The sequence below is a fragment of the Pituophis catenifer genome, unplaced genomic scaffold (genome assembly GCF_029215685.1).
Source record: "Pituophis catenifer annectens isolate HBS135680 unplaced genomic scaffold, rPitCat1.0.hap2 SCAF_1, whole genome shotgun sequence".
NCBI lineage: Eukaryota > Metazoa > Chordata > Lepidosauria > Squamata > Colubridae > Pituophis > Pituophis catenifer.
Window position 1 is genome coordinate 101,193,543 of NW_027256881.1, and position 18,075 is coordinate 101,211,617.

The 18,075-nt window shown below is 37.5% G+C and overlaps 1 protein-coding gene across 3 annotated transcripts in view; it reads left to right on the forward strand.

Moving 5' to 3' along the window:
• Positions 1 to 18,075, forward strand: part of SESN1 (sestrin 1) — a 46,613-nt gene that overhangs the window by 11,896 nt on the left and 16,642 nt on the right. Inside the window, exon 1 of one of the 3 annotated variants that reach the window (XM_070953481.1) lies at positions 13,806 to 13,937. The exons of the other annotated variants lie outside the window; for them this stretch is intronic. Coding sequence (XP_070809582.1) covers positions 13,857 to 13,937 — 81 coding nt within the window. The 5' untranslated portion in view covers positions 13,806 to 13,856. Of the gene's footprint in view, positions 1 to 13,805; positions 13,938 to 18,075 lie in introns of those variants that run through there. 3 annotated transcript variants of the gene reach the window in all.

Sequence of the window (18,075 nt, forward strand, 5' to 3'; positions counted from 1 at the left end):
TACCTTAACAAAGGTAGCTAGGATTGCAGCTACTAGGCGATGAAGTCACATGACATTTTTTTGTTCAGCAACCCAAATTTCAGTCCTAATTATGGTTGTAAGTCAATACAGGTAGTCCTTGACTTATGACCACAATTGGGATCAGAATTTCCATTGCCTAAGTAAGATGGTTGTTAAGTGAGTTGTGATGATTTTACTACCTTTCTTGTCATGATTATTAAGCGTATCACTCCAGTTCAGTGAATCGTGTGCTCTTTAAGTGAATCCAGCTTCCCTTATTGACTTGACTTGTTGGCAGCCAGCATATGGCAATCACATGACCCCAGGATGCTGCAATCTTTGTACATGTATGCTGGTTGCCAAGGGTCTGTATTTTGACCATGTGATCCTAGGGATGCTGTAATGGTCATAAATGCAAGGACTAGTCGTAAATCACTTTTTTCGGTGCCATTGTAATTTTGAACGGTCAATAAAGGAATGGTACAGGACTAATATAGGACTACCTCAGTGGTGGGTTCCTCCCGGTTCCGCCCGGTTCCGCCGAGCCAGTAGCGGTGACGATATGACGTCACCGAACCGGTTCTGCCCCCCCACCCCCTGTGTTATTCTTACCTTTTATTTGGCCCCACCCCAGACTATTGCTGCCTCTTGAGTCCCAGCTGATGGCTAGAGGGAAAAAAACTGTTTAAACTCTTGCCCCGGGGCTTCAAAGGGCCGCCCTACAGCTGATCAGTGGTAAAAGAAAATAAATGGGTAGACCAGTGCCTGCAAAAATAAATGGGTAGACCAGTGCCTGCAAAAAGAGCCTGGTGGCACAGCAGACTAATAGCCTGTTATTAACATTCAGCTGCCTGCAATTACTGCAAGTTCGAATCTCCCCAGGCTCAAGGTTGACTCAGCCTTTCATCCTTTCTAAGGTAGGTAAATTGAGGACCCAGTTTGTGGAGGCAATAAGCTGACTTTGTATAAATTTACAAAAGTATGAAGGCTATTGCTTAACGCATTGTAAGCCGCCCTGAGTCTCCGGAGAAGGGCGGCATATAAATCAAATTTAAAAAAAAATAATACATGAGTAGATCAGTGCCTGCAAAAATACATGAATAGATCAGTACCTGCAAAAATAAATGGGTAGACCAGTGCCTGCAAAAATACATGAGTAGATCAGTGCCTGCAAAAATACATGAGTAGATCAGTGCCTGCAAAAATACATGAGTAGATCAGTGCCTGCAAAAATACATGAGTAGATCAGTGCCTGCAAAAATACATGAATAGATCAGTACCTGCAAAAATAAATGGGTAGACCAGTGCCTGCAAAAATACATGAGTAGATCAGTGCCTGCAAAAATACATGAGTAGATCAGTGCCTGCAAAAATACATGAGTAGATCAGTGCCTGCAAAAATACATGAGTAGATCAGTGCCTGCAAAAATACATGAATAGATCAGTACCTGCAAAAATAAATGGGTAGACCAGTGCCTGCAAAAATACATGAGTAGATCAGTGCCTGCAAAAATACATGAGTAGATCAGTGCCTGCAAAAATAAATGGGTAGACCAGTGCCTGCAAAAATAAATGGTAAATCGGTACAGCTCTGCAAGCAGTTAAAAGCCTGGTAGACCAACTAAATCCTAAATAATTGTCACATGACCATTCAGCCACGCCCACAAAATAAGTCAAGCCCACAGAACCGGATTAAAAAAATTTAGAACCCACCCCTGGACTACCTGTATGTGCCGATCTATTCAATATGCTGATAACCACTGGAAGCACCACTGCCAATTTATAATATAAAATTTCAACTTACATTTTCAAATGTTGGTCCTCTGATTTTCCCCATTTGTGTTGTACTCTACTGTCCCCTGGTATTGTTACATCAATTATCCACACTTTCTTCTATTACTATATTATTATCCCAGTATTTTGACTTTCTGTAAATTGTCAAAAACCTGGTTGTTCTCCCAGGTCTTGGGCTAGAATGATAGTTGAACCCTTTTGGGTTTTATATCCCCTATTTTGGTCGTCTGTATTCTTTTTCACTGATTGTTTTCATTCAAATTTATTTTACATTTTTAATTTAAGTTGCGCAAAGCTGCTGGGGAGCCAGGTGGCCTGAAATTGAATGAAGGCATTAAGTTATTACATATCCTAAAGGCATGCAAAGTTTCACAAGCCCATCAGTAGGAAATTTAATATAGAAATGTTGTGATGTATGAAGTAATAGCAAGAAAAAATATGAAAGGATTTGGGGTGATGAAGGAAGCGAATTATCAAATTTTTAGCTAGCAAATTCTTAGATGGATGGGAGATATCAAGGCAATCCAGGGTCAAAAATCCCAGAAGAAGGCAGCGGGTAGTCATTGGTATTGTTATCAACAAAGCTACAGTAGTCTTTGACTTACAACCACAATTGGAACCAGAATTTCCATTGTAAGTAGTTGTGGTCATAAATTGAGTCAGACCTGATTTTACAACAATTTTTACAGTGGTGGTTAAGCAAATCAACAAGGTCATTAAGTGAATATCATAAATACAAGCTAATTGCCAAGTGCCCAAATTATGGTCACGTGACCATGGGGGTGGTGGTATGACAGGCATAAATCTGTGTACAGGTCATAAGTCATTTTTTCCAAAATGTTACAACTTTCAACAGTCATTAAATGAATGGTTGTAAGTGGAGGACTACCTGTAATGTATTTGTTTATCTCAGTTCACCAGGAATCAAGCTAGACTCCGAGGACCCTTTACCTTCACCTTACATATTTATTCAGGGCAGCCAAAAGTGTCACTATGTCATGTAAATTAATGTGTAGACAGTAGACACCATTTTCAGTTCAAGTGATGACCTGCTTTTAGTATCCTAAATTATGTTTGTAAAAAATCATACTCTGGTTGTTTTCCTTGGCAAGAGAGGACTGGCAAAAGTAATGCACAAGCCACATCCTCTGCAAAGTATGTTTGCAAACTTTGTCAAGAAGAGTATCAGTGGAAGTGAGAGCTCAGTTTTTCCTTGTATTTGCTTTTTTACTCATAATTACTTGCTTTCAAAACCTTTTCTCCAGAGAGAATTCTGTCTGGGCATGGAAAACAACCCTGTTTTTAGAAAGAAAGAAAAAATATATGCCCACTTAAAGTAGTTTTGTGGAGGAAGGGTGAACAGGAAATTCAGCTCTTCACATTTTGGCCATATTATACTTCAAATTGTTCCTTTCCCCCACCTTCCTAGAGATTTAGCCACTGATCCAATTTTGCTGCTGTCATGTCTAATTTGGTCACAAAAGTTCATGTTGGAATATTACAGATCCTGAGGTAAAGTATGTTCTCTTTCTGAAATTCGGATGTATTTTAGAGGTATTATTCTATTAACTGTTGCTGTTTCTTTGTTTCATCGGTTTTTCATAATAAGCCTTAACAACACTGCTTAATCTTTTCCCTGAAGCAGCCATTCATCATTAAGGTTTCAGACAAAAGCAGAAAAACAAGCCTCTCTTTGCTGTAATAGGACATGAACGAATGGCAGCATTGTGGCTTAGATTTGTGATTGGCTGAAGGAGATCACACCCTTGGAATCTGTTTATCCCTAAAAGCAAGATAGAATCTTCTCTGAATTTCAGAGAACCTTTTATGCAATGCTTCATATTCAAACAAACATGATTACAGTATTTGCAAATTATTTGGGTGGGTTAGTAATGAATAAGGGGAATGAATAAGTGTTTCTTTTGAGAACAGTAAGTCCTTTGACTTGTTTGACAGTACAGTTGTATACGTGTGTACTTGAAAATAAAATCTATTCATTTCATGGTAATTTGCTTCCTGGCTATCACATATATAGGATTGCAGCTTCATGTTTTGGATAGGGGGTGGTGATATAAGCATGCTAAGCTTTCTTTATTTTAGAAAGAAATTTAAGATTATTTCTCAAATAGTAAAGATGGCCAGAGAGATACGGCAGTATAATAATTTACAAAGAACATAGTTGGTTACATTTTTGTGTATTCATGCACAAAGTTTAAGCCTCCGCTATTTACTAGCAAATAGTGCATTTGTAGAAGCAAGCAAATAATACAAACACTTTATTAATATTCTTAATTGGAAATTTTATGAAATTTTCTGATTGTGGGTGGCTAGTGTAGGCTGCAATTTCTCAAATATCCCTTATTATGCTTGATTTTAAAACAAGTGTTTTTATAAAATGCTAAAGTAATACTGCGATTGTGTGAGTGAACAGTGTTAGGTTTTTATAAACTGGCCTCTTTTTAATAATATGGAATTGTTTAGATAGCCCATAGCCCAGGAGGAGGCTTTGGTTATGATTCATGTTGTATACATGAGTGGCAAGTATTACAATTCTGTAGTTGTTTTTAGGGACACAGCTTCTTAAATTTCTCTTGCATTTAAAAAAACAATTTAGGAATAATAGCTGTCTAGGGAAAAATAACTGCCAATGGGCGCATATTATTTTTCCACTGAATTTTATTTAAATTGTTCTCACTCCAAGTTTCCAAATTGTTTCTGAGAATAATGCAAGTAAATTTTGTGCATAGTGACAGTGGTCTAGAATTCAGAAGGTTGCACATTTAAGATTATTTTCTTAAAAGTCTCAAATTTCAAGGCCAGACTTTGTTTGCTGCCATATAAAAAAACCTGGATTACAGGCATTGAAATATAGAAAAAGAATTGTGTATTGGTGCATAGAATATATTAATATTCTAGAATATATTAATAAAAATTATTTTTTAAAAAAAAAGAAATATAGAAAAAGAAAAAGAAAGGGAAAGGTGAAAAAACTACTTTTCTATTTTCTTCTTCATATTCTGCTTTAGAGAAGCAAAATAAGTATTTCCCATTTTATTCTGTTTTAGAAGCCAGAATATAAGTATGTATTTGTAGCAAGCAGAAACACTGATGCAGTGTTCTGTTACAAAATTATCAGATGCCATTTTGTAAGAGATTCTCTGTTTTACTGATACCATTAAAAAAAAAAAAGCTCAGGCCTTTTTTGATTGTCATACTAAATTTGTAGATCTCTGCTGAAGGAAGTTGTGCATTTTATTTTTCATTGAATTAAATTCTTCCTTAGCACAACTCCACTAAAACTGAGGGGCCTACCTCAAGCACACTTCTCTAGGACAAAATGTAAACATTACTGTGATATCTTTGTCCTACATATGCTAAGTCAACCCAAGTGGCTTGGACAGCTGTCTCTTAAAGACAAGTTTTCTGAAGCTTTTAGGACCATGGTGAACCATGTCCTGTGAATCTGACATCAAAGAAACTGCTCTCCTTGGAAGCTCCTTGGAGGGAGTTTGTAGTGGTAGAATTAGGGCTAAGAATTTGGAGTTTTAGTTACTTGCATATCTAATAATTGAATTAATTTTCTTTCCACTTTCAAAAACCCTTTATTCTAAAAATATTATCCCCTCCCCATTTTCTGTAAATGATGTTTTGTTTCTTACCTTACACTGTTCAAATATAAATGTACTTTTACTCATTTGATTAAAGGATTCATTCCCATTTTCTGTTGTGATCCTACTAGATTAAAATGTAAGTTTGTTAAAACGCTTTGAATTTTGGTGGCAAGCAATAAATACTGTTTATTATAATCTGCCTATATTTCCAAATTAATTAATTAATTAATTCTTCCATTCTCCCAAGGTTGGTAAAATGAGGACCCAGATTGTTGGGGCAACATGGTTAAATTACTTAGAGAGGGCTGTAAAGCACTGTGAAGAGGTATATAAGTCTAAGTGCTATTGCTATTGCTATTGCTATTGCTATTGCTATTGCTATTGCTATTGCTATTGCTATTGCTATTGCTAAAAGTCTATAGAAAAATTCTTTGGATATCAATATGATACCACATGATACTTTGAACATCAATACAATACAGTATAATTCTCTTCCCTCAGTATCAATATACCTTCCTCCCTGTCTTTCCCACCTTTCCTTTCTTCTTTCTTCCTTTTCAAAGCTTAATACATTCTTCAAACCAAAAGCAATACATAAGAGTTGAAAGGTTAAAAAAAGAAAGTGAGCCGCTTTTTCCAGATCTTAGTGGATGGGCAAATCTCATTTCAAATAGTGGTCTTTAGACAGCAGAATCTAAAGTCATGTAGGGTCTTGGAGATGGCAACAGCACATTAAATTGCACCTGGAAATCCATTGGTACACTTCATGTTTGGCCAGATGTCCAACTCTACACCCAATGGCTTCAAGTAAATATTAAAATACAGAGGTAGAAGTGAATTCAACTCCCAAAATTCCCCAGCCAGCAAGTTGAGGAGGCACACCTGAACAAAAACATTTCTCTTTTCCCAGGCATTTCAATTTATAAACATTTTGACTTGAAATACTCACTACCATGGTAGAATGGATTTTACAGTTTCAAATATTAATAAACATGTCACTTATTTATTAATTGTATTCTGCTGTTTTACAGATGTTAGTTTTTAGATAAGGTTTTAAATAACTTTATCTATTTACAAAATTTTCAGAAGGAAAAAGCATTGCAACTTTTTATTTATTAAGGAAGAAAACACACATTTGAAACAAAATTGGAAGCTTTATGAAATTTAATCTCATTGATGTGCACAAAAGGAATTTTCATTTGTCAGCAGAAGCTACTCATAGAGACCATAAAGTTATGTAAACCACAAACACTGTTGCAGATTGATGAATGGTGAATATTTATAGAATGGAGAACTAGAAAAATGCTTGTTTGGCTAGTAACATATTTGCTTTCTCCAAACTAAATGTGCCTCATTTTGAATTTCTAATGTAGTTTTAAATAACCTTTATTGTAATTCGTTGGCTTGCTCATTTCAGTAGAAAGTGTCTAAAGTGCTTACATTCTAATTAACCCTGTTAAAACCCTCATCACCATATAAATACTGTTGCAAAATCCTAATTAAGAAATAATTTATATTCTTACCCTTGTCTTAGCCAATGCTAGTTTGAGGTTTTAGAGTTCATTTAGAGTAGACCAGTTGAAATCATGTATCTTAAGATGTGTTAATGGAATTTAAATAATGATCTTCCTTGTTTAGGTAGACATCATTTGGATTTTTGATGCCATATTGATATGGATGCGACCTAGGATTAAGTTTCACACATTTGACTCTTGCTTACCTGATGAACCAGCAAGAACCTCATTTTTTTCACATATACCATTGACCACTGTTGTACCTCATCCTTTACTCATACCTTTAATTTATCCTACCCAAATGTAGCACTTTGCCTTTGTCTTTAAGCTCAGTTTGCTGGGTTTTGTCTATTTTTTCAGCTTATTCTCTATTTTTGTGTTGGCTTCAAATATGATATCCATATTTTTGAACCCCTCATTCAAGTCATTAATAAATATGATGAATTGCAGAAGGCCAAGAAGGGAACTCTGCAGTGCACCACTCAGCACTTCTCCCCAGCTTGACCTTGGACCCATTAATGTACAGTCAGATACAACTGTTTAACTAGTGCTATACTGATCAAATGGTAACACATTCCAGATATTTCTACCTGTCCATTCTTTCTGGACTGAGTCTTGCTCCCCCCAACAGTTCTAGCAAGAGAATAGAAGGTTGTCTGACTAGTGTTAAGCTATTTCCTTTGGCCCCGGGACTAAAGGATCTACTTAGCTAGCCCCTGGAAAACAAGGCAGTTCCCACCAACCTCTTCTTTCTTCTTCAAGCTCCCACCCTCTATTTGGGTAGAGGAAAGATGGCCAGACAGCAGCAGAATGAGAACTTCAGGAGAGGGCAGGATTTCCCCTTACTGGCATTGCCATTTCCTGACTGAGCATACAGATAGCTTATCATTGGGTATGCATGGAGGAAGAAGTTGAACCTCCGTCTGGATTTGATTCCATAAATACGGCCTAGAGCAGGGGTGTCAAACTTGATTTCATTGAGGGCCGCATCAGGGTTGTATTTGACCTTGGGGACCCAGGGTGGGAGTGTCCAGCTTGATGTCACTTGGGTCGGGGGCGCCGGTGGCGGCCCTGAACGCTCTGCCAAAAATGGGCTCCCGAGTACTGCCCGTGGTCCTCGCAAGCTCCATTTTCGGCTGTGATGGCCTCCTGCAACACACTGCCAGTGAAAATGGAGCTTGGGAGGGCTGCATGCAGCCTTCCCGAACTCCTCTTTTCACTGGCAGAGGGACCACAGGCCAGTCCTTTGCTTTCCAAGGGCAGCCCCGGTGGTTGGTTGGCCCCAGTTCGCACTGGCTCTATAGAACCAGTAGTAAAACTGGGAGGAGGCTCCGCACACTGACCCGTCACCAAAATACTTCTGCGCATGCACAGAAGAGCGCAAGTGAGCCAAGCGCAAGCACGCAGCCCCGCTGCAAACCAGTAGTAAAGTAGAACCCACCTCTGGGCGGCCCCCATGGGCCAGATCTAAGCAGCCCGTGGGCCAGATTCATCCCCCAGGTCTTGAGTTTGACACCTCTTGCCTAGAGAGAATTAGGCACCAATGAGGGATCAATAATCCTGGTGTATGGAAAAAAATGGTCTGGGATATCACTAATTGCTTCTGAATCCTTTACAGTTATAGTAGCTTCATCTGTCTCTGAAATGCTTAGGAAAACAGGGTTCCATAGCCCAATCACAGTACTCTGTGCTATCTACACAGTACTGTACTGCTACACAGTACTATCTTATCCTTTTTCTGTAGCACATGAGTTCTGTGAACAGTCTGAATGTAACACTAATCTCATTTCTGAAAACAAAAAAGAAGGAATCACTTTTCTCTGCCTATTGTATGTAGGTAGACTGAATATTTTAGAATTTGACCTTCAGTAACAGTTTAAATTTTTGTGTGAGATGCTTAGGCTGATGGTTTAATTTTTTTTTTTAAATTATAGGTTTTTAAGTTTTATATTGATCATTAATTATTTTTAAGCAAACACTCTGCTTTATTGCCATAAACATGTTTTCTAGAAAGTAAAAGTGGGTGTTCCCCACTTAAAATAGCTGCAGTGCTAAAGAGGAGTGGCTGGACAATTATACTGCAAAGTGTCAAAAAGATTCTGTGCAGTTTTACTAAATTTCAGTGGAAGCTGATTATAAACTGGTTGGAGAGAGAAAACTCGATTCATATTGTATAACTGATTCTGAAACTTTTTGTTTCCTAAAGAGCTTATGAAACTGGACTACAAAAATATAAACATTGAAGTGTCTAGGAACAAAGTACAAGTAGGTGTGCAATGAGTTAACTACTGAAAATGAAGAGTTTGAAAAAAGAAAATATTCAGAGGAATGAAATGAGTACAATGAAACAGTAACTTTTGTTTGCTAAGGTCCAACAGAAACACACACAGGGAGTCTTAATCAAAGGGTGGTTAAAGAAAGAGACTGCAGTTTTAAAAAGCTCGATTAAAAATCAAATAGTCTTGATTTTGCAGGCAGAGGAGACTATCTCTGAAGATTGGTAAGTTTGTATCCCATTTCAGTTTATGAAACTGCAGTTCTTTTTTCGTTGCAAGGCATTGCTAAGAAACTATTGGAGGAGGCTGGTTTTTGTGAGGTTTTGAGCTGAGCCTTGTACCTGTATCTCTGATTGGATAAGAACTGTTGCTAGGCTCTTAGTTCCTGGGCAAATTAGGAAGTTGAACAAGATCTGTTTGAAGGGCTGCCTTGTTTTTCTCAGTTGTCTGCCTCTCTTTCTTGCCTTTGTTCTTTCCCCAGAAGGTACGGTAAATGAGATATGTTCACATCATTTTTTAAAGTTGCAACACATATAGTAAAGCTGAGTAGTCTCTAATCACTAAACATTAAATACATTAAGCTTTAGAGCTGTAAATCAAAATGAAAAAAAATGTTTATTTCACCTGGCAAGGGCACTATTTAAGTTAAATATTTTTTTTTTCATTTTATAGCATATTTATAGGCTTGTATAGTTCTTTAAAGAAGAATAAAATTTTGATTGCATAAGCTGTTGAGGATCACTCACCACCCATTTCAACAGAGTTTTTATACATCTGATGAAGTGGATTGTGATCCACAATAGACTACACAATTGTATTTTTTTTTTTTTACACTTTAAGGGTTCTTTGTTCTTTCTGTTGGAGAATGCTACTTTGATTCTCCCTTTGAAAACTACTGAAAAGTATTTCTGCCACATACAAAAATATAGTGACTTAAAAAAAGCAGCTGATGGTTATTATGAAAGCTAGCCTTTATATGGAGTGGGTTTACATGGCTCAGAAATATATCAACACTAGGCCAAGGTAGCAATAATTACAATAATGTTACAATTATAACAATGCAATTAGATGGTACATATAATTAAGGCTATTAGAATACATAGAAACATGGCTGTCTCTTAGGAGGGCATGGAAATACAAACAATTTAATGAATATTATTAAATAGTTAAGCTAGTAGGTTTAATTGTGGCTCTAAATTTTCCAAATAAAATGTATTCTATAGGGATCATGGGGAAGGACGAACCATTATTGCTGAAAGCAGCTATCTCAAATTGAAATAAAATACAGGACTTTTGACAAATAAACTAAAAATGAATTATAAATAAGGCAGTTATAGATCTTAACTAATAAAAGAACTGTAAACTCAAACTGTTTGCTGCAGAATGAATCTTTACGCTTTCTGACAATAATACATTTTCCTAATTTCCCCAAATTTACATTCTATTTCTATAAGATGAACAACATTAGAATTTACTCTGGAGTTATTAAGAACAAGCCGTGTATACAATTTAGGATATGCTTTATACCCCACTCTCCTGTCCTAAAGGAAGATAAGATTTAGTTTATGATATGAGCTTTCTAAATTCTGCTTTCTAGATTATGGGTAACCGTTTTCTTAGAAGAAGAAAAAGAAAACATCCCTGTAAAAAACGACCTCTGTTATTTCCATAAATTAATAGTGAAGGAGCTAAGCTTTTTGTCTTCTTAACACATAATCTTGGCTTTTCCTTACTTTAACTATGCTGAATTAAGTTTTAAGTAATTATTGCATTAAACTGTAGTAACTGCATGAACATGGAGTAGTATAACTAAAGGTAATCCTCGACTTACAACAGTTCATTTAGTGACTGTTCGAAGTTACAACATCACGGAAAAAAGTGACATGACCATTTTTCACACTTATGACCATTGCAGCATCCCCATGGTCACATGATCAAAATTCAGATGCTTGGCAACTGACTCACGACGGTTGCAGTGTCCAGGGGCAACCTTCTAACAAGTAAAGTCAATGGGAAAACCAGTTTCACTTAGCAGCTGTGTTACTAATTTACCAACTGTTGTGATTCACTTAACAACTGTGGCATGAAAAGTCATAAAATGGAGCAAAAGTCACTTAACAAACTTCTCACTTAGCAACAGCAGTTTTGGGCTCACTTGTAGTTGTAAATTGAGGACTACCTGTATAAGAGGAAAATCTGACAATTTAGTACCTCTAAAATACTGTGGTCTCTTTTGTAGTGAGCTGCCAAACATTTTAGTCTATTTACAGAACTTTTCAGTATTAGAAGTTAAGCAATAACTTAAGCAATAACATGGGCATTTTTTTAAAGTGATGCTACACTTGCTCTCAAAAAGGAGAAGCCTACCTCAAGATGAGGATTTTCCTCACGGCTTTTCACACAAAATGATTGAGAACATTATCTCTCTGCTGTTGATTAATGGAGTCTGGCTTTTTCCAGGCTTTCATGGAAGCCTGGAAAATGGGCTGCTTAAATGTTTTCCTAACTTTAACAAATAGATTATTTAAAGGTGCTACATATTTTTCAAATTCTATTAAAAGCATGGAAAGAATCACCAATTAGTAGAGAGGTTCTATATTCGGGAAAGAACCAAAGCATTTCTTCTGAATCCTTTTTGAAGAATGTGCAGCTCTAGTTTCCATGCCCACTGTCTTTGTACATCTCCAAATCAGCTAAAGGAGGGGATTAGGGTTTCCCCCCCTAAAAAAACCCCATATGTTCCCGGAGTTAAAGCAAATGGAAATGAAATTCAAAGGGGAATTGTGGATGTGGTCTGTAGCTGCCACATAATGATCTGTTCTTAGAATACTTAAACACAAAGTATATAGCCGCAATCAAATAGATGCTTTCCCAACTCATCCATAGTGGTGGTGTTGTCTGAGGCAGCCCTAATAAGTAGCCACATTGCTCTGTTGAAACAATAATAATAGCGAAGTTCTCTTCTCATGTCACACTAAATCCAGCAATTTCCGGAATACATGGTTAATTCTATGTTTTAAAAACGTACATGTAAAAGATAATAATATTTCAATTTTGCAGTTTAAATAGTTCCCTTTCTTGGGAGAGAAAAGTGTTATTAATATTGTCCACTAACTATACAGAAACCCTCGCACAGAGTTTATGCGAGAACAAAGGAAATATGTGTTAAGTAAACTGAAATTTTAATTTCTGTAATTTATGTATTCTTTAAGCACGAAGAGACATGGCTCAGTTAATGAGCCCAAGAATTATTAAACAGATTGTCAAGAAATTTAGAGCACTTCTTAAATAAGATAATGTGAGCAGACCCATTGGTATGTACACCAAATATGTTTTTTAGTTAAGAGGGAAAAAGATGATCAATTTGATCCACAACGCTACATGTAAAATGATTGGTCTAAAGATATATGGGAATTCCCATTAGGTTGTTCGTAGGAAATTTTTGCTATGGCTGACAAAAACATAATGATCCTAACAACAATGTATTTTGCATATAAAACATCCTTTGGCATTCTCTAGGACAGGCTGGGAAAGATTCTTGTCTAAAATGCTGGAAAAGTGCTGCTGATTGGACCGATTTGCTATAAAAGTTGTTATTGATTTCAGTTGCATCATATAATGCAGGTGACATTTTATGAGGAGAAATGCTCTCTGGCCTGGAATACAGAAAGTTGTGGGACGGCCTTTGGGCAGAGTGCCAGGGGAATTCCCAGCAAATGCTCTTTCTTCTGCATCAGGTGTAGGTGGAAGAAACTGGTGCTTGGAAGTCACTTGCAAAGGGTGTGCTAAGTATATTATGGGCCTTGTTTGGTAGCAGGATCACCTTCACTATGCATTCCCTTAGCACTTGCTTTACATGTATTTTTTACCCCCCAACAAACATCTGCACTGGATAAAACCGAAAGATTTTCCATTCTTTCTTACTAGACGGTTTGGAGGTTGTTACGATCTCCAACACATTTTTTGGGATCCAAATCAAATACTTCAAATATTGCTACAAGCATACAGTATTTTTTTTTTTTTTAAGATGGGGTATTGATATTGTCTCCCAACCCAGCACTCCTGTATTTGGAGAATGCTGAAGCCCTTGAGATAATTTAACAGATCTGGACACTGGAAGGCTGGGGAGAAGAGTCCTTTTTTTTACTCTTCCGCTGTTGCAAACAATTCTTCCCTTTATTTGCAGAAGGAGCGGCCAAGTGATTCTCATCAGAGTCGGGCTTCCTCGCGCTGTACTGCAAAGAGGCCGTTTAAAAATAGCCTGCTCTTAATGTTGCATAGGAACAGGAGAGGAGGACTAAAAGGACCAGAGGCCTTGCTTGCCGCGTTTCTGCAGCTCTCGGCCGGCCTGCTTGAGAAGCTGCTTGAAAGCTCCACAGGCTTCTCCGCCCTCATCCCGGAGCCTTCTGCTCATTCGCTCCCCTCCCCGCCAAGGTAGCCTGTCGGGCCCCGCCCCAAAACCCTCCGGGCCCGCTCATTGGTGGGCGGCGGGCCAAAAGGCGGGGCTCCGTTTCTCTTGTTTGTACCCGGCTCGGGATGCCCCGCCCGCCAGCTGTTTTTAAAGTCTCGGCCGGCTTGTGCTCTGGAGCTCTTTGGAGTGCTAAGCGGGGCTCGTCGGTGGGGAAGGGAACGACGGCGGCATCCCCGACTCGCCTTTAGGCATGAAGCTGGCGAACAGCCCCAACCCAACTCGGCACCGCGAAGTAGGACGACCGTTTCGCTGTACTAGCCGTGGGAACAAGGTAAAAAGACCCGAGCCGGGACAGAGAATCCGGGGAAGCGCCGTGTTATCGTTTGAGGACTTGGCAAGGATCAGTCTTGTATGATTTGATGCCCTTTGGGTTTTTCGCTAGAGAAGCTTAATGGAGATGACAAATGCAGAAGGCAAGCATCAAATATTGAAAAAATAACCCAGACCAATTAGAAAGTTGGTTGGCAATGAAAGGGTTCAAAAATGACTGTTGACAGATTTGGACTCTGGTGAATCAACACCGGTATAAATCCAGGAATGGATATAGGGAGAGAATGAAATTGGTCCCTAGGATAGAAAGGTATGGTCTTGTTAGAATCTTTCTAAAGTATTTGAAATATTATGATTTTAATATTCTTTTTTATCATGAGGTTAAAAATATATCCTTAAACTGGTGGTTCATCATAAATAATGGGGATAGCAGTGAGGATGGGTAGCTTGGCTTAATTGGTAGTGCATTCCTGTTTCCCTGGTTTACAGGAAGATTTTTCCATACTGTTGCTTGTTTTGCCATCTAGTTTGCTTTTGGCTTAAGGCTGAACGCTACTTGTTCCTATACATAAAATATAATGGTACAATTGGAAGTGTAATGCTACTCAGATTTGCTTTGATGGTAATTTTGAAAATCAGATTTTTTTTTCCTAGTTTATGCTGTTAAAGCTCCTAATTCAGTACCACTTTTGATCCTTGTTGCCATTAAATACCTACTAACCAAGGAGAACAGACTGGGTTAATGCTTTTTTGCCATTTCAAATCCTAAAACGAGTGATTGGAAATTGCAGAGAAATAAAATGCAGTTAAGCCATGCAAATAACTTATTTGTGAGTAGAGCTTCTTGGCAGCAGACCAGACTGCTGTAAAAGATGGTGGGTTGTTTGTGCAGGAGCTTTGCAAGCAGCAGCTAAATGCAAGAATACTGTAAACTCATCCAGGGCCTCTAAATGTCCTTATTCTTTTGATAACCTGGACTTCTAATAATTAGCATTCTATACATTGTAGTCTCATGTTCCTTCTGTAATTGAAATGTTTAGTATGTTTTGTTCATGGATATCACTTTTGCAATCTGAAATGAGTTGCCAGTTCCATGAAAATATGACATATTGGGCTATAATGGTGTTATGAATGGGTGCTTACCATTTTCAAGGTGTCTATGTATAGTGTGGGTTGTTAATCAAAAAGCCTAGAAATAAGATTTAAGGACTTGTACATTAATTTTGGAGTGAAATAAGAAAAAAATAGAACAGGCGAACTCTACTTATGAAGACCTTTTACTAGGAAATTTAACATGTTATATGAAGTCAGTGGTGTACCTCATAACATTTTTTATAGACAATATCAGTTTTGTATAATCTCTTATACAATTTGGCATCAGCTCACTTCCTCAATTGGTTGTTTGGAGGCTGACTCAAGGAAAATCTCCAGTTGTGTTGTTGTCCAGTTGTAAAATAGAGAACAGTATGTGGGTGGAAATGGTTTCTGTGAATGTTCCCACCCCTAAAAATATTGCTTAGCTCCAGAGATCCAACTTGCCTGTCTTGTCCACTTCAGTAATAAGAGTAGAGAAAAATCTAATTGTTTTAGCCATTCATTGTACTTAAAGGGAAATGTACAAACCACCAATACAAATCTTACCACATGAAAGCATAATATGAAATCATTTATTAGAAACTGAAAAGAACCACAGAGATTTAAAGATGAATGTTGTTGCATGCCAATTTAAATATCTAAATTGACCAGAAAATGTTTCTGAGAGAGAGGATGAGGGGAATAAGGATGGATCCTTGTCCCAAGTGGATAAACATTTAAAAAAGGTGAGTAGGCAGGTATAAATGATGGGGGGGGGCATATATTGAATGCAGATGAAAGCCGCATATGAATTAAGGGGTTATTAAAAGTCTCATGGGAAACATAGTTTTGAGGGAAGAATTTTAAAAACTGGAAGATCTTTCAGAGCGTAAATATAAACATACAGAGAGAAAGGGCAAAGTTGTATGAGGAAACCAACACCTACTGAGGAAGGTAGTGGAGGAAATGAAAGTTGAGAGATGGTACAGCAAACCTTTTATAGTTTTAATTGTAAAGACAATAGATTCTGAACTAGTTAGAAGTTCAGTGCATGGACTAAAAGAACTGTGTTATGGGAAGTAATGAAACAGTTCTGGATGAAGGTTTAGCAATAGAAAACAAAAAGCAAGAAGGCTTCAAGAAGTGTAGATGAGAGACAGGCAAAACATGATAAAAAGTACAATACAATACTGTACTGTACTGATAAGACACCCCGAAGAAAGCTTTAAAGCATAACTATTTTGGGCTGAAGAATCGAGGTGGGGTCCAAAACCTATGTACTGATTCTCTAACGTTTCTGTATTTTTGGCAGCCTTTGACTTTTGTCTGTAGTGAAGAACTGCTATTCTTGTACAAACTGATAAAACCTGAAAGTAGAATAAGGAACATTGAAATAACGGGGCATTTCAATGTTTGCCCATACTGGTTTGAGAGAGGCTGCAGAAAAGATTGGGCGTCTCATGTTGCTTATATTAGACCTGCATATTGTCTTGCTTGCCTGTTACATTTATTCAAACTGATCAAAGAAAAAAAATAGCAATGCATTTTATCAAGTAGATAGACTACATGCCATTAAAAGATAAAGGATGTGCGCCTGTATTTTTTCCCCCCAATTCAGAAAGTCTGTGGATGCCAATGATTCTGTTAAGTGTCCTGCCACCAAGCTTATGTTGACCCTCTGCTTCAGAGTAGGAATCTTAACTGCATGATGCTTTCTGATATGGACGCTTGCAGTGCTGTTAGCCATTGCTGCTGGTGTCCAGTATTGGCACAGCTAGTAGATGCAGTGATGACCATTCTCTAGTCCTCCAGGTACTTTAGTGGTGCCATCAAAGTTCAAAAAGCAGTCGCTGACTGCCATATTTATAAACTCCAGCATATATTTGCACAAAGAGTAAGGATCCAGACTGGGATTCTGGAGCAAGGAAGTTGTTATATTCCCATAAAAAGAAAGCTGCTGCTACATGGCTTTGCCAGGGTAAATGAGCAGTGATGGTGGCAGCTGTGGTTGTGGTAACCTATTGGGATGCTTATAGCTACATCACAAATGCCATGTTTTCATTTATTGTAAATTTCTAAAATAATTGGTGTGTGTGTATGTGTCTGTGAGAGAGGAAATAATGTATAATTCATTTAACCATCCAATCGTCCTTTTTAAAAAAAAAATTATCCTGCCTTTATCATTTTAATAAATAACTCAAGGCAGCAAATATATCTAATATTCCTTCCTCCTCTTTTTTTCTCACAACAGCCTTGTGAGGTGGGTTGGACTGAGAGAGTACGACTGACCAAAGTCACCCAGCTGGCTTTTATGCCTAAAGCAGAAGGATTAGAACTCACAGTCTCTTCTGGATTCTAGCCTAGTAACTTAACCACTAGACCAAACTGCCTCTTGGGTCAGTCTTTCTTTTGATTATTTGGTAATTGACCAGAAGAGGGCTTGGTTCCTGTTTTCCAGAACCTGTTGTAAGGTAATAACTTTGCCCACATATTCATTTTGCTTTTTCAGTGGGCAGCCAAAGCTCCAGCAGTGCTTTTCAAAGGCCAAGTCTTGCTTTTTTTAAAAAATTGCTGGTCTCTACTACTTATTATTTTTTAATGGGTGAAGATACTTATATATCATAACTTGATATATATTTTTCTGAACGCAGGAGAAAAATAGTTTGTTCTGACACAGAACTTCTTTTCTGGATGAAGTGATTCTGCACGAAAAAAAAAAAATGATTATGTGACTTAGGTCTTGTTCACAATAACAAAGGCAACCAGCTTTAGTTTTGTGAATTCCATAAGGTTATCTTTTTAACTGCATTATCATACAATTGCAAAATTGGTTCATGCAGTGTGTGTATAAAGGTGTTTTTAAAAACGCCACTTGGGTAATCTTGGGTAATTCACTGCTTTTGTAATATGTTTAAAGTATCATAGCTGAAAACATTTTAGTTGTGCAATGGGGCTTGAAAATTAATTCAGCGAAAGTTTTGCGGTGGATAAAAGTTTCAAGTTGACTATAAATTCAGTCTAAGAAATTACTGTTTGTTCTTTGTCATTTTTAAATAGACATATAA